Raw genomic sequence first — 14,237 nt, forward strand, 5'->3', positions numbered from 1 at the left:
GAAGGCTGTTCAATGACTCAGAAACAACACAAAAATAGATCCACTCTGTAGGAAATGCATACATTGTACATGTGCTACCCTAAACATTACCACCAGGTGGTGGATCTCCTCCAGATGGGACACTCCTAGAAAGGGGAGGATACTCACTTCAAGCACATGTTTGCCTCCTCCTCCTGTATGAATACTGTGACTGTGAGCAGGAGGCGGTCAGGAAACATTCAGCAGTAGTGCCTGCACTGCTTAGCTGCATTCTCCCACAACAGATCTGGGGCAAGAGGGCAGCAGGCCATGCATAAACACACAAAGAGACTAGGGGAGATAATGGTGCCCAGCCACTCTTAGGAACTGAAGAGCTTTAGCTGTCCATGTTTTCACTGCCAGACAGCCTCTGTCTTTGCTAACAGAGAGCAGCAGGACTTGTCTTTGCTTCTGTAATAGGCTCCAAGTTTTTTTTTTACTCAGCTCAGTTCAGCTCATTTTTCCAAACATGGGTTGCTCCTCATCCAGTGCTCAGACTGTTGATCAAGAGAAAAAACCAGGTACAAAGCCAGAGGAGAGCAATGGAGATACAGTGGGTAAGTAGTGTTCACCTATGTAGAATTCTAGTTTAAAAGTCTCAATTGTGTGTTTTTGTAATTGGTGAGCATGAAATGTGACTTTTTTTTTAAAGATATGTACAGTATTTGCTCTAAGTTCCTTTCATTGGAGCAAGTCTTCCTGAGGGGTGTGTGACTGCTGGTCTGGTACACCGTGTGCTTTCTCACTCTACCCTGCTGCAGAGTATACTACAGCACTTCCATGGAGAGAATTATTCATGTTAACCCATTTTCTCAGAAGTGGTTTGCTTTTATTTTTAGTCCGTCATCTCTAGCTTGATGTCCACTGAAAGAGTTATGACAAAAACTGTAAACTGCAGTGAATGATTTATTTATGAAATGAGAGCTAAGAAGGAGAGGACTTATCATGTTTGATTCTCCACCTCATTCCATAAGGCTATTCAGGCATTTAGATACAGATGAACAGAGATAGGTAGAACTTTGCTTGGACTTGCATACAATTCCTTCAGTAGCAGTGTGTGAAATCCAGCTGGGAGTGTTTAGCAGTCATTCTGAAGCCTGAGGCAAGAGTTGAAACCCAACCTGTTTTCTGCCACTGTGCAGTTACAATAAGTACAATAGTCTGAGCTGTGACTTCAGATATTTTTCACGCACACAAAAGAGTTATCTCTCTGCAAAGTCCAACCAATGTGATCCAAATGCTAGTGTGCATCCTCTTCTTGCTTCCAAAGTCAAACAGTTTGTCACTCCTTGTACTCGTGATAAGGAGTGTTTGAAATTCGCTCCAGGAATGCAGGACTGCAGAAGACAAAGAGGAGGGGCTTGGAAATTGATACCCTTTTGTGAGAACCCACATGTCTTCTCTACCCTGAAATTCCTCTGCATGGGACAGAGACGCCCAGCTCTTAAACAGCGTTGTATCTAAGCATGTAGCCATGATCTGCGGGTGATTGTTTTGCTGGGTTTTGCATATGGACTCACGATGGTCAAGCCTGTGCAGACGCCCACCAAGAGGCCTGACACAGACCATGATTGTCAATTCATCGGTCCAGCCCACTGGAACATGGTTATATGTCATGCCAGGCACGGCTGCATGTACAGTATGTTCCCACATACACACAACATGACAGTTACTGCCCTTGTTGGTATGTGTTCCTTTGTGGGTAATGATTGCTCAAGTGATTTGAATAAGGACAAGAGTGGCTTATATTTTCTGAGGAAAGAAAGTGAGAAAGCTCCAACAAGTGTTATGTACTTCTTACAGTTGGCATAGATCCTCTGTGTTCATGTACAGCATTTCCCTCTTCCACTATGTCACTGTGTGATGTTTGTGTCAGGGCATTGTCCCTCCAGCCAACCAGCTATGGTCACCTGGAGAAGCTTGGTTCCCTTTCCAGGCTCTTACATCACCCCAACAAGAAAACCACTTATTGTGCTCTTTGCCCAGGCAGGCTTCTCTAAATGTGGCTGAATGGGTGGAGGGTTAAATCATACAGTGTACAGCCTGTCTAACAAACCAGCTGTATGCCATCCAAGCCACCAGTGGTCCCATCCCCTGTCCGGGCCTCCCTGTCTGTCCCCCTCCCTCCCCTCCGTGCTCTTGGCCAGCCATGGCACTGTTTTGACTGGGATCTCTGTCATCTCTGGCTGCTAAATCATGTTGACACACGAGTCATCCACGCCTGGAGAGGCTAGCTCTGTCTCGACCCAAACAGACATTCACACTTTTCACCACTCATTTGTAGACAACAGTTTTGTTCCCTCTGTGATAGTTTGTGTGTGAGGTGGATCTCGACTTAAAGAACTTTAGACTGATGGAGAACATGTTTCTATCGAAGGAAAGCATGTTAAGTCAAAAATGATTATAGGGATTTAAAAGTCATAAAAACTTGTCTAAAAGTCTCTGTGTTTACAATCTACACTCTGAGCTCAAATGTGATATCATTAGGAATATTTCACTTCACATAAACTCCTTTGCAGCTTAGGTCCTCTTCCACTGGCTCATTTTCACTGGAGCTGCCAGGCCGTCACATTCCCTTCCACCCATCACTCTCAGCTCTTTTTACCACTTCTGACAGACAAATAAAATCAGGAAGCTGCAGCGGCTAAACTATCCACCCATTCAGCTATCTGAACCCATCTGGTTTGTCCAGTCAGTTAGCTGGGAAATACTATTGAGACAAACTGATAAAAGACACCTCAAAAGCTTCTGTTAGGCTGTTGTGATTCATGTAACTGAGATGCGTGTTGCACTTTCTGACATTTGAGTTTTAGTACCTCAGCCGGCTATTGTTCTTCATCTGCTGTATTTTCACCTGTGGGCCAATGGCTTGTTCACACCCACAGTTTTTAGGGCTGAGCTTAGGGAGCGAGATGGGTGTCTCTCCAAAGGCAAGCAAAGCCATCGCCACGTGGGTTTTATTTCCTCTGAGAGTAACTTATGTGTCCTCAGGACTTTAGCAAACAGACTTCAATGAATCATGTTTTCAACTACGGAAATGAAAGGATGTTCTCTCCAGCACGCATTCTGAGAGCCTTATTACCTTATTTCCTATTTCCTGCCTTCTGTTGATGAGTTAAGCTCCTGTTTTTTCCCTGTATTTATGGTTTCAATTTAATGTGTTTGGTGAAAGACGAGTTAAAGTAATTTACATCTGTAAATTATTGCCTCCGTGCACATAAAAATATATTGCTCATTATAAGGTTTATGTAATAATTCACTCTGCTGATCTCTAAATGAAACAGGTGTTTTGCAGATGTTCATGTTGAAGACAGTTTAGAAATGAATGCATTTATTTACTAAAAGTAAATAAATATAAAAGAACATACAGGAACAAACATAGCACCCTGATTCTTGAATGGCTGAATGTGTCGGGATGCATTTTAGGAAACATTATTAAGAATGTTGTCATGATGAATGTGGTTATTTATTAACAAAACCATTCACTTCGTAGTTTAGCTCAAGCACCCCAACCAAGCTCAACCGAATGAGGAATGTTCTTGACAGCTTTTTTGTTGTAATGTTGTCATGTAGTCAGTGTTACAGATTAACAGGGCATCACTAGCTGCCACATGCCTGCCAGTTGTAAATCCTAATCAAGCTTCTCTTCTGTCATCCCTTTATCAACAGCAGTTAGAAATGGTATCATCGCAGAAGATGCGCAGACCATTGAGGACCAGATGCAGTTGCCTGTGCAGACTGCCTTACCAGACGATGTTCAACCGGGAGCCGATGAAGAGGCGGAGGCCGTGTTAGTTGCCCTGGAGGCCCAAGAAGATCTTGGCTCTGGAGAGGACCTCCTGGCTGCTCCTGAGCCTCAACCAGAACCTGTTGCTCCTGCAAAGCCACCCCCAGAGGCCGCTGCTCCAGCTGAAGCTGCTACTGAACCTGAGGCTGCTGCTGTAGCGGTGGAGGTGCTACCACCGGTGGAGGAAGCTGCTCCTGTAGAAACTGTTGCGGCTGAGGCTGCTCCTGAGGTAAAAGCTCTTGTTGAGGCTACAGAGGAGGCCCCTGCTGTTGAATCTGTTGCATCTGTAGAGGCAGAGCCCCCTGCTGTTGTTGAGGAGGTGACGGCTGCACCAGCTGAGGCCGCTCCTGAAGTTGCCCCCCCTGCTGTTGAACCTGTAGTATCTGAGCAGGCAGAGGCCCCAGTGGTTGTGGAAGAGGCCGCAGCTGTAGTGGCCGAGGCTCCTGCTGAAGTGGCCGCTCCTGTGGAGGCAGAGGCTCCAACTGACAATGCTGCACCAGTTACTGCTTCAGCAGAACCAGGTGAAGCTTCAGAACCAGCATCAAGTGAGGCTGTAGCCCCAGATGAAGCTGCAGCCCCAGGTGAAGGTGTAGTACCAAGTGAGGCTTCAGCACCAGCTGAAGTCTTGGCACCAGCTGAATCCTCAGCTCCCACAGAGGCTCTTAAGGCTGTAATAGATACAGAGCTTGCTGCAGCAACTATTCCAGAGATGCCTCCACTCGCAGTTGAGGCCCAAGCTGAGCCTCAGCCTGCTGTTGAGGCAGCAACAGTACCTCCCGTGGCCCCTGCTGAAACAGAAGCCACCCCTGCTCCAGCTCCAGAGGCTGACTCTGCTGTCGCTGAGCCGGTCCAGGAGGCAAAGCTTCCAGCATCTACACCAGCAGTTTCAGAAGCAGTCCCAGAAGCTCCAGCAGCAACTGTGACCCCAGAGTCTGTGGCGGACAGTGCAGCCCCTGCGGAGGTTCCTGTGGTTGAGTCCACCCCAGCAGACACTGAAGCACCCTCAGCACCAGCCCCCGAGCCTTCACCTGAAGGTATGAAACTCTGAATAACACCTCTAAATTGCTCTCTGTCTTAGCTTGCCAGCAATTTTTCATTGTTTTCTGTGTATAGTCAAATACATATATCACCCTCTTACCCCTTTTTAGTAATCTTTCGACAAAAATAGAAATATGCATAGATTCCCACAACAGCATCTAGTATCTATTTAAAGCAGATTTTTATTAGTATTGTATTGTGGTTTACTTGATTAAACACAACAGTTTCCTGACAAACCTGTCATGCTAACTTTGACTTTAAGGCATCAGAACATGTTTGTAACCTGCTTGATGGAGCAAAATCGGCAAATTCTGACAGGCTGGAAGGCCGGTGGGTTTTCAGTGCAGCGTTGCCACCGGCTGAAATAGCTGAGAAATCTATGCAAAAGTGCATCAGGCACTAAGCGTGTGTCAGCATGCTGTGCTGTGCACATAGATAAGATTTTGTTTACATCCAGGTAAACAATGAAAGGTCGTTCATCACTTAAACCTGCCAATCCATCCTCTTGTTGCACATATGGCCAAAGTTTGTTCTCTTCAAAGACAATCAAACCCTCAAAGGTGCTGCCATTAGAGACTAAGCAGGTATCCAACACACACAAGGTTAGCAACACCAAACTATAAGTAAACCATTCAGCCGTTCCGTAATAAACAATCATTCACATAGGATCCTGTCTGTTCTCCTGTGATTAAATAGAGCTGACAGGATGAACAGGATATTGTTGGGCCATGGGGCTGAACAGATAACACAGTGTGAGAAATAGAAAGCAGCCACACTCTCCCCGACTGAGAAGTGAAGGCTTGTCTTGAGTGTGTCGATTATTGCAGGAGCATGCTGTCAGCACAACAGCTCCAGTCACGCAGCTCTCACTCATTGTACCCTATTGTGAACTGACTACAGAATAATCATGCTCCGCTGCTTCGAATTACATAAGACAATGTAAATGCTGTACAAGCCTGACTGCATTCCAGTTATCATGCAAACTTGTGAAGTAAAAGCTCTTTCTGGACTCATTTAAAGAGAATTTCATCATCATGTGTTTCTGATTTGTCTGTATGATTCTACTGAGATCATTCACTTTCACGCCACTGCAAACGTTTAGTTTGGGGACTGTTGTAAGGATGTATTTGTTCCCTGAGTACTTAAGCTTGACAGATACAGACACTGTATGTGTTTGTATGTGCCTGGCCATCATATGTGGAATTTTACACCTTCTCACCACAAAGTAGAGTGATTCTGTGGTTAAAAACTACGAGGTACCTAAAGTGTACACTGTGTACAAACAATGACGTTATTGGAAGAGAAATAACTGCTGAAACACTTTAAAATCAGTGTGCCAATTACAAAATGTGTACTATGCACATCAACTCAATAAATGCATAGTACCCCCAGTGGTCAGTCACCTCATGTAAGGGGCAGAGCTCGTGGCTTTTAATACAGCCCACGTCCCACTCTTAACTCTCAGAGTACATGATGTACTTTTAGGGCAGAGGCCTCCAGGCAGCACGTGTGGAAGACTGGTCTGGTGTGGAAGACATATTGCATAACTTTTATGAGACTTTCTCTCTGGAGGCTATGCTGTTTGCACGCCAGACCAATTATTATACATTATTGTGTGTGTGTGAGTGAGAGAGTGTGCAAAGGCCAGGTAAATCACTAATAAACCAGTTCAGCAGAGCCAGATGTGGTCAAGGAGGAATGTTTGTGCCTCACTTCTCCTCTGTAGCGCATAGTGACAGCAGTTCTGTGTTCAGTTTGGTGATGGTAAAGTCATTTGTGAAACAAGCTCAGAGTACCTTCACCATGTATACAATGAAAATGTCACATATTGATTTCCTCTCAATGTGTGTGTGTGTGTGTGTGTGTGCACAGTGGTGTCTGCAGCTGAGGCCTCTCAGGATACAGACAGTGAGAAAGCCAAAAAGGAGGACTGAGTTGGTAAGATCATGACCACAAACCACATTTTAACACAATGCAAATCAACTCAGCATCCAGGGTAACTTTACATAGAGCATGTGCTCCACTGAATGGACACAGGCCAGAAACATTTTGGTAAAAACAGGGTGTGTGGAGTACAGGAGGGAGTAAAAAATAGCAAATTGTTGAATACTATTTATATGGTGCTTTTAAGTCTTATAAACACACTGTAATTAAAACACTGAATATACGAATGGTGGAAGTCTGATGGTTTTTTTTAATTGCTTCATTCTGTTCTTCATCTTCTTTCAGGGAGAAGAGAATCACCAAAATAACAACCCCCCCAAAGCTACCATTATAAGGCAACTGGAAGATAAACAACAAACGCTCCTTTTTCAGTATTGTTTCATCAGTGCTCACCAAACTGTACACCACATACATTAATATGCATGGTGCCTTAATAACATGTTATTTAGGAAAAATCTGGATTTTTCCTACATTTGTAAATATAAACCTTTCACGGTTTTTCTACTGAGACCTAAAGTGCCTGGAGCCACATACTCTACAAGCATGCCTATGCAAAGAAAACGGTACAAAAACACTTGGGGCGGGTTAGATGACACAAGAGGGTGCAATATTCTGTGAAATCTGTGAACTCTTACTGCAGTGTGATGAACTAGGCAAGGTTGCTTTCTAAGAAAATCCTTGTCTATTTAAAAAAGCTGCTTCTAAAGGAATACAAGCCAAACACAACTGTGAATACAATTATGCAAAGAGCTTCAGGTGACCGAAACACCAAACTGGGTGGATGTACAAAAACTGGCCAGGTTTACACCTCCAGCTTAATTTCTATTACCCTTAAGAAACTGATTTTAAAGGATCACATTTTTACTGATTTTAATTTTTAGGTTTTATGAAGTGTAAATCCTGTCATAAATCCCCATTTTGTTTGGTGTTTACACATATTTTAAATTGCAGCCTTTCTAATAAGGAATGACAGTACTAAATGTTGAGTAACAGAGTGTCCAGTGTAACACTGATAAGCACTACTGTGATTCAAATCCACGTTTCCTTTAAAAAAAAAACAACAACTCTTCATACCACCTAATTGGTTTCCATGGAAGAATTAGAATAAAATATTACTTAGTTTAGTTTAGTACTTTATTTGACGGGGACAGTGCATATTAACATTTCTGAAGACATGACAGAGTTTACCAAAAAGGCTAATTTTCATCTGTACTCTTCCTGTCAGGCAATAATAGTGATGGTGTTTTTGTTTTGTGTAAGTTAGAAAAACATGCATGCAGATGATCCAGATGCATATTCTAAAGATTAGTAATGACTTAATGAATCATTGCCAGGCTGAGGGTGCAGATGATCCATGTACTTCTGTCATCTTGTCGTTCCTTGAAGCCATTTTGCGCAGCTGTTCCTGAAAATAAAGGTTTTTCCAACTCTAATTCTGAATGCATCATAACAGCGCTGAATCATATGCTCGTTGGTTTTGGTTTAAGAGCATTACATACATGTGTAGCACAGTCAGAGATCAACTAGTGGGCATGATTTTTAAGTTATCCTTAGTTCTACATACTGTTTAAAAAAAGTGTAAAGTTCTTAGATTATTTTAATTGTGTAAGATGTGATGAACATTGTGGGGACAAATTTGTTTTAACATCTGATTATCTTTTTTTCATCTGTTTCTTTCTCTGTAATATATTCTTTTTCTGAGCTTTGTCTATGATTCTGCTAACCTAGTGTACAGAATAAAGGTTTACTCACTAATGTGCTTCTTTTTTTTTTTTTTTAATGAAATAGGGCTGTGCTTTAGTGTACGGCAAACACCAGGTCTGTAAAACCCCAGTACTTGTCTGAACATGCATAGATAAAAAATGCAAACATGGACAGCTGAACTTCATCTCAGAGCCACTTATTGTCCAAAGGTTCAGGACTGATCTTTACAAGCGCTGTGGTCTCACAACTTTTTAAAATAAGTGATTCAAGTGGGTTCATTTTGGACCATTTTAAGAGAAAACTAACTACATATCAATCCACTACACTTCAGAGATTTTGTCCTGTTCACAGTTTGATCACAAACACGTCCTGGCTCGACCACACGTCATTTAAAATAAGTTCCTACTTTACATAAGAGCTGCCTCAACTTCTCATTTTCCATGTTTGAGGTGATGCAACTCACCTATTAGCGGTCTCTACCGTACACATAATACAGCAATCATCTTCCATCAGCAAGGAAACTGAACAATGAAGACTTCAGATCAATTGCATTAAACTAGTCCGGATGTGCTAATCATTTAAATCAGCTGATGTGTTGCTTGGATGGAATGAAATCATGAGGATGCCCGGTCTTTTATTACACGTTAGTTTAATCCAGTTTTACAAAAAGAGGGTTTATGTGTTTTTCTCCTAGGACTATTTTCTGTGGAGTTTAATTTTAAATGACTGGAATTGAATACTTTTATTGAACTTGAGCCAAAAATGATTAGAACATTGCTTAGAGCAGAACTACAGTAATCTATTTTCAACCCTGGCAGAAACATCCAATATGTAGGAACAAGAAACACATCTACATGTAGTTGTGCTGATATCAAAGAAACACATCACCATTTAAGCTAATTAAAAACATTTATTATTGACCTCCATCAGGCCTGATGAGGGAGGACACACTGCCGTGGGTAAGTCTGGGGACAACATGGCTGCTGGTGTAATTCAATACGAGCAAACAAGCTTAGATACTTTTCAGCTATTGTAAGTGAAATGTGAGCGGGGGGGTTAAAATGCAGTGTTCTCCAAAACATGTTAATGAGAGGGGAGAAAGTGCACTTGGCCTAAAATAGGTGAACTATGACATGACTGCACTAAAATCACTTAATGCCCCACAAACTATGATACAACTCTAATAGAAAGGATTAGTGCTTTTCATTTCTAGACTGGTCCACAAAATAACTATGAACTGTATGTTTCTCAGTGATTGTGGGAAATTCCAGTTTCTATTGTTTGGCAGATGCACTTGTTAGGAAGCATTGGTCCAAGGGCCCAGTACAGCGATTGCTTCAATCTCAACCAGGCCACCCTAGAAAGACAGACAGACAGAGAGAAAACATACAAGAAGGTTTTCAGTTTAAATCCAATACAGAGTCAGAAGAAAAGAGCCCAAATCTTCATCAAACACTCACTCTGGGAAGAGCAGCAACCTGGTAAGCAGCTCTGGCTGGGTAGTTGGTGCTGAAGACTAGAGAGAGCAGCACATTTAACGGCACAAACACACATTTAAACATGTTGATATCACATGAAACAGACACAGACTGAGCTGCTACTTTCTGTCCCAGACTTATATAATATAAAAGCCTTTTTCGTTGCACATACTTTGAATGTCACAGCAAGAAAAGCACAGGCAGAGCTAATAACAGTAATTAGGCTCTCTGTTCGATTGTCAGTCGGTCTGCACAAGCAATCGTTAGTGTCATTAGCTTCACCTGAGCTTCTCCTGCTGAGACACAGTGAAGAGCACTAAACCTACATCCAGTTTATCAAAGCTTCTGTGTCTGTTGTTGTTAACCTTCAGTGTAATTAAGGAAAATCCTCTCGTGCATGGGGAATTGTGTGTTTTGAGGCAACATTAACAGCGTGGGTGAGCAGACGTGCAAAATCACAATATTGATTCTTTGGGAAAACATTTTGCTTTGTCTTCATGAATTTTAAGTGGCGAAGGCACAGAGAGTGTTTTATCTGCTCACAGCCAAACAGGAAAGTACATTGATTTCCCTGCAAACACTGTTGCCCTTATTATATAACACAGGCTTTATGAGATTATTAGTTGAAACAAGGACACAGCAGAAAGAAAAAGTACTTCCTGCAGAACCTTCCAGCACAAACACATGATTCGACAGGAGATGCTCTGAGAAGTGTAGTGTAGTTGCACTTATTTCACTTAATTAGTGCGCTCCACAAGGCTGTGAGGGCGTGTACGGACCAGGCTCAACTAAAAGCTTCTCTGATCTTCCTGTTAGTTTTGTGAAACCTGTTAGGGAGGAAGAACGTGAACATTTGTCATTTTTATTGGTTCTTCAAATTTGGTGACGTTACATCAGTCTGGTGTAGCTCAACCCCCTTTCATCCACTTGAGTGTCTAGGATGAGATCTGTTAAGAAACATCGTACACATAGATGAAGGGATATTTTGTCCTACATATAATTTCTCCTTTTTCCCCTTCAAGAGCATCAGGGAGTGTAGCGGTGCTCCTGTTACCATTCTTTCTTCATACAAACCTCAGTGACACACAAATGAACACGGTGCATATGGATCAAAGTCACACTCTGCATATTGAAAATTTCTGTGCTGCTTTGCAATTAGAGTTAAAGGATGTCTCGGCTGTCTGTGGAGCATCAGATGTGACGTGTTGTCTGATATTTAGTTTAAGGCTTAATCCACTTGCAGCAGCAGCAGCTCAGGTTTCACTCTGCTTCGTGACTCAGCAAACGTCGGCAGTCCCTGTAGCAGCACGGTGACAGTCAGCTGTTTCTCAACATTGGCTTCATACCTCTGAGTGTGCTTGTTCCAGATCTCTATCTGCATATTTTCAATATGAGGAGGCCAGTTCGAGGATGACAATTATACCAAGGATGTGTCCAGAAAATTAGACATTAGTGGAAAGATTGTGCGATTTTGCTTAAAGGTATTTACAGTGAAAGAATAGATAGTACATAACCATAGATGAGCACTTGTATGAGACCAGTATGCACAAAGGCAAATTATTCAAGTAGCTTCAAGCCAACCAGATGAAACAGCACCTGTTTTGTAACTACTGCTAAAACCTGCTTACTGCAGGTTCCCTGGACTGTGCTGACACCTGGTGGCTAAAACTGTATTGCAAGATGTTTTGCCAGGGCAGCCACAAGAAGGCTCATTTTCTATTTTTTTTACAAAGATCTGAAATCATTTCACGTAACAAAATCCCATTGATAAGTGAATGAATGATACTCACACTGCTGGTAGACGTCGTTGACTTTGGTAAAGTCACTCATGTCAGCTAAGAGCACTGTGGTTTTCACAACTGCAGGAAACAAAGACAGTGTGTGCTGAGCGTTTAGGTCTGCAGTAAAACGATTCAGAGTGCAGAACTATTCAGACAGTGAAGTCTTTCTCACCATTCTCATAACCACACCCAGCAGCTTTGAGGATTTCACCCATATTCACAAGAGCCTGTGGAAAAACAAGGTTCAAATGTAAAACTGCAGTCATTTTGATTTGCTAATTTGCAATTGGTGGGATGCAACTAAATATACTTAAGAGTTAATTTTGTGGCAATTGCAATTATTTTCCTTTCATGTGACTTTCTACTTATATAATAAATATTGTACTTTTTACTCGACCACATTCATTCGACAATGCTAGTTAATAATTTCACATTTTTACATAAAAAAAAAAAACATACATGATATAATAAGAATTTAAATTTACTTTTAATAACTTTGAATTTTGCACTATGGGTTGGACAAAACTAGCAGTGTGAAGATGTCGCTTTGGGCTTCATGATGACATTTCTGCTTATTTTCAGAACAAGCACACAACCAAACTATCAGTCCATTAATCATAATGAAATAATTATATCACAATTAGTTCCACCACAACCAACCACAATAGTAAAATTCTACTTTTACAATAATACACGAATAATAATCATCATCCAATAATATAATATATAATAGTATAACGGTCACAGGGAACGTTTTTCTTTTATTAAGTACATTAAAATATACTTTTACTTAAGTAACATGCAATGCAGGACTTTTACTTGTAGTGGAGTACTTTCACAGTGTAGTATTAATACTTTTACTTGATTAAATGATCTAAAAACTTCTTGCATCACTGGTAATTTGTAAAACAAGTGGAAAGAAAAGACTGAAATGAGAAGAGGGGAAGAGGGGATCAAAATAATTTACTTTAAATAATCAATTAAGTTGATATACTGCACTTAAAGTGGAGCCTCAAACAAACATGTCATAACTCATCATTACAGTGAACAACTACAATAATGTCTTGGATACTTTCCCGCTGTACTGTTGATTTATGAATGAATTAACGTTGGGAGAGTGTTTCATGGTGGGTCACCTGTCGGGTCTGAGCCTGGACTCCTTCCACCAGCTGTCCGCTGGCAGGATCCATCCCCAGCTGTCCTGAGACGTACATGGTCCGATCTACCACCACTGCTTGGCTGACAGACACACAGACGGGAACAAACAATCATCAACAAGGGATTAAAGGCCGGGAGACCAAAGTAACGAATAATGCAGATATTTCAGTATAACGAATAAAATCTGATCTGTTTCATTATATTTCAAAAATACTTAGCTTTTTAATGAAACAAGGCTTCAAAATAGCTATAAAAAATACAAAAGAGCTTTATAAACACAACAAAACCAATGATTTTCATTTTATTCTTTTTTTTGTTGAGAAGATATAAAATTATAATATTCTTGTGATCACGAGTCTACATGACTATACCTGACTACATGACTATGCTTTTTACCACTTACTGCTTCCACCTCTGGGTGTTTATAGGAGGGGTATAAATATCATAATGGATTATCTAACAATCAGATATATGTTGCATAGAGAGACAAAATATAGATTTATAATACTAATCTGTTTTCCCTCTTTAAGGGCCATTAGCATGCTTTTATCTAACCACAATAATATGCATACAGTCATACAGAAGCTGTGCAATTTGACCAAACATTTTAATGTCATGCTAAAACTTGATAAGAGGAGGGCTGCATGGAGAAACAGTTTACAGTTTACCCAGTGAGTAATTTAAAGTCTAAAGTGCAATCCAGTAACAGCTGCTCCACCTCCAACCACAACTACTGGACAGTGCAACTAAACACAACTGTAATATTACACAAATACAAATATCAATAATCAAACTCTCCTGTCATCTTACCAAAACTATTTCAATGTGACCTGCAAATGTGTCTTGACTGCTACTGACTCTGTATCTGCGGACCAGCTGTAACTTCAGCCTGATACTTTATCTCACCTGTACGGGCCGATAGCAGCAGGAGCTTTTGTGGTACTGATAATCCTCCTGATCAATGCGGCCATTTTCCTGAGAATATATAGTATGAAATTCAACCAAGTGAGTGAAACTGGTGCAACAACTTCACAGAGAGCTGCAAGGAGAGGAAGCAAAATCTGCAAGCGCACAGGGTGACGTAAGGAGAGCTGCTTTACCGTAAATGACAGTTTAGGCGCGTATATTCGTTTTTTTATCTTCCTTTTTTTTTGCACTAGTACGGTTGTACATAGGTATTATTTGCTCAAATACGCATCAGCTTTGAGAAAAGAGAACATAATATGAAGATAAATTAGACTGGTTAACATTATAATTTTTCGTTGCGCCTATAGACCACAAATCCCATGAACACCACGTGTCCGGAAGCAAACATGACGTAAATCAACG

General features: G+C 41.3%; 2 protein-coding genes across 2 annotated transcripts; one reads left to right on the forward strand and one right to left on the reverse strand.

Annotated features, from left to right (window-relative positions):
* Nucleotides 1–235: 235 nt before the first annotated feature.
* On the forward strand, nucleotides 236–8,535 carry LOC139205712 (skin secretory protein xP2-like). The gene is made up of 4 exons (XM_070836002.1): nucleotides 236–575; nucleotides 3,688–4,839; nucleotides 6,716–6,781; nucleotides 7,073–8,535. The coding sequence occupies exons 1-3, from the start codon at nucleotides 488–490 to the stop codon at nucleotides 6,775–6,777; spliced, it is 1,302 nt and encodes a 433-aa protein (XP_070692103.1). The 5' UTR covers nucleotides 236–487; the 3' UTR covers nucleotides 6,778–6,781; nucleotides 7,073–8,535.
* An 846-nt stretch (nucleotides 8,536–9,381) lies between these two features.
* Nucleotides 9,382–13,944, reverse strand: LOC139205713 (2-iminobutanoate/2-iminopropanoate deaminase-like). The gene is made up of 6 exons (XM_070836004.1): nucleotides 13,815–13,944; nucleotides 12,887–12,989; nucleotides 11,923–11,977; nucleotides 11,760–11,828; nucleotides 9,952–10,007; nucleotides 9,382–9,848 (listed from the first exon to the last, which is right to left on the reverse strand). The coding sequence occupies exons 1-6, from the start codon at nucleotides 13,877–13,879 to the stop codon at nucleotides 9,789–9,791; spliced, it is 408 nt and encodes a 135-aa protein (XP_070692105.1). The 5' UTR covers nucleotides 13,880–13,944; the 3' UTR covers nucleotides 9,382–9,788.
* Between the last annotated feature and the right edge of the window lie 293 nt (nucleotides 13,945–14,237).

Source organism: Pempheris klunzingeri, chromosome 8 (assembly GCF_042242105.1).
Source record: "Pempheris klunzingeri isolate RE-2024b chromosome 8, fPemKlu1.hap1, whole genome shotgun sequence".
Taxonomy (NCBI): Eukaryota; Metazoa; Chordata; class Actinopteri; order Acropomatiformes; family Pempheridae; genus Pempheris; species Pempheris klunzingeri.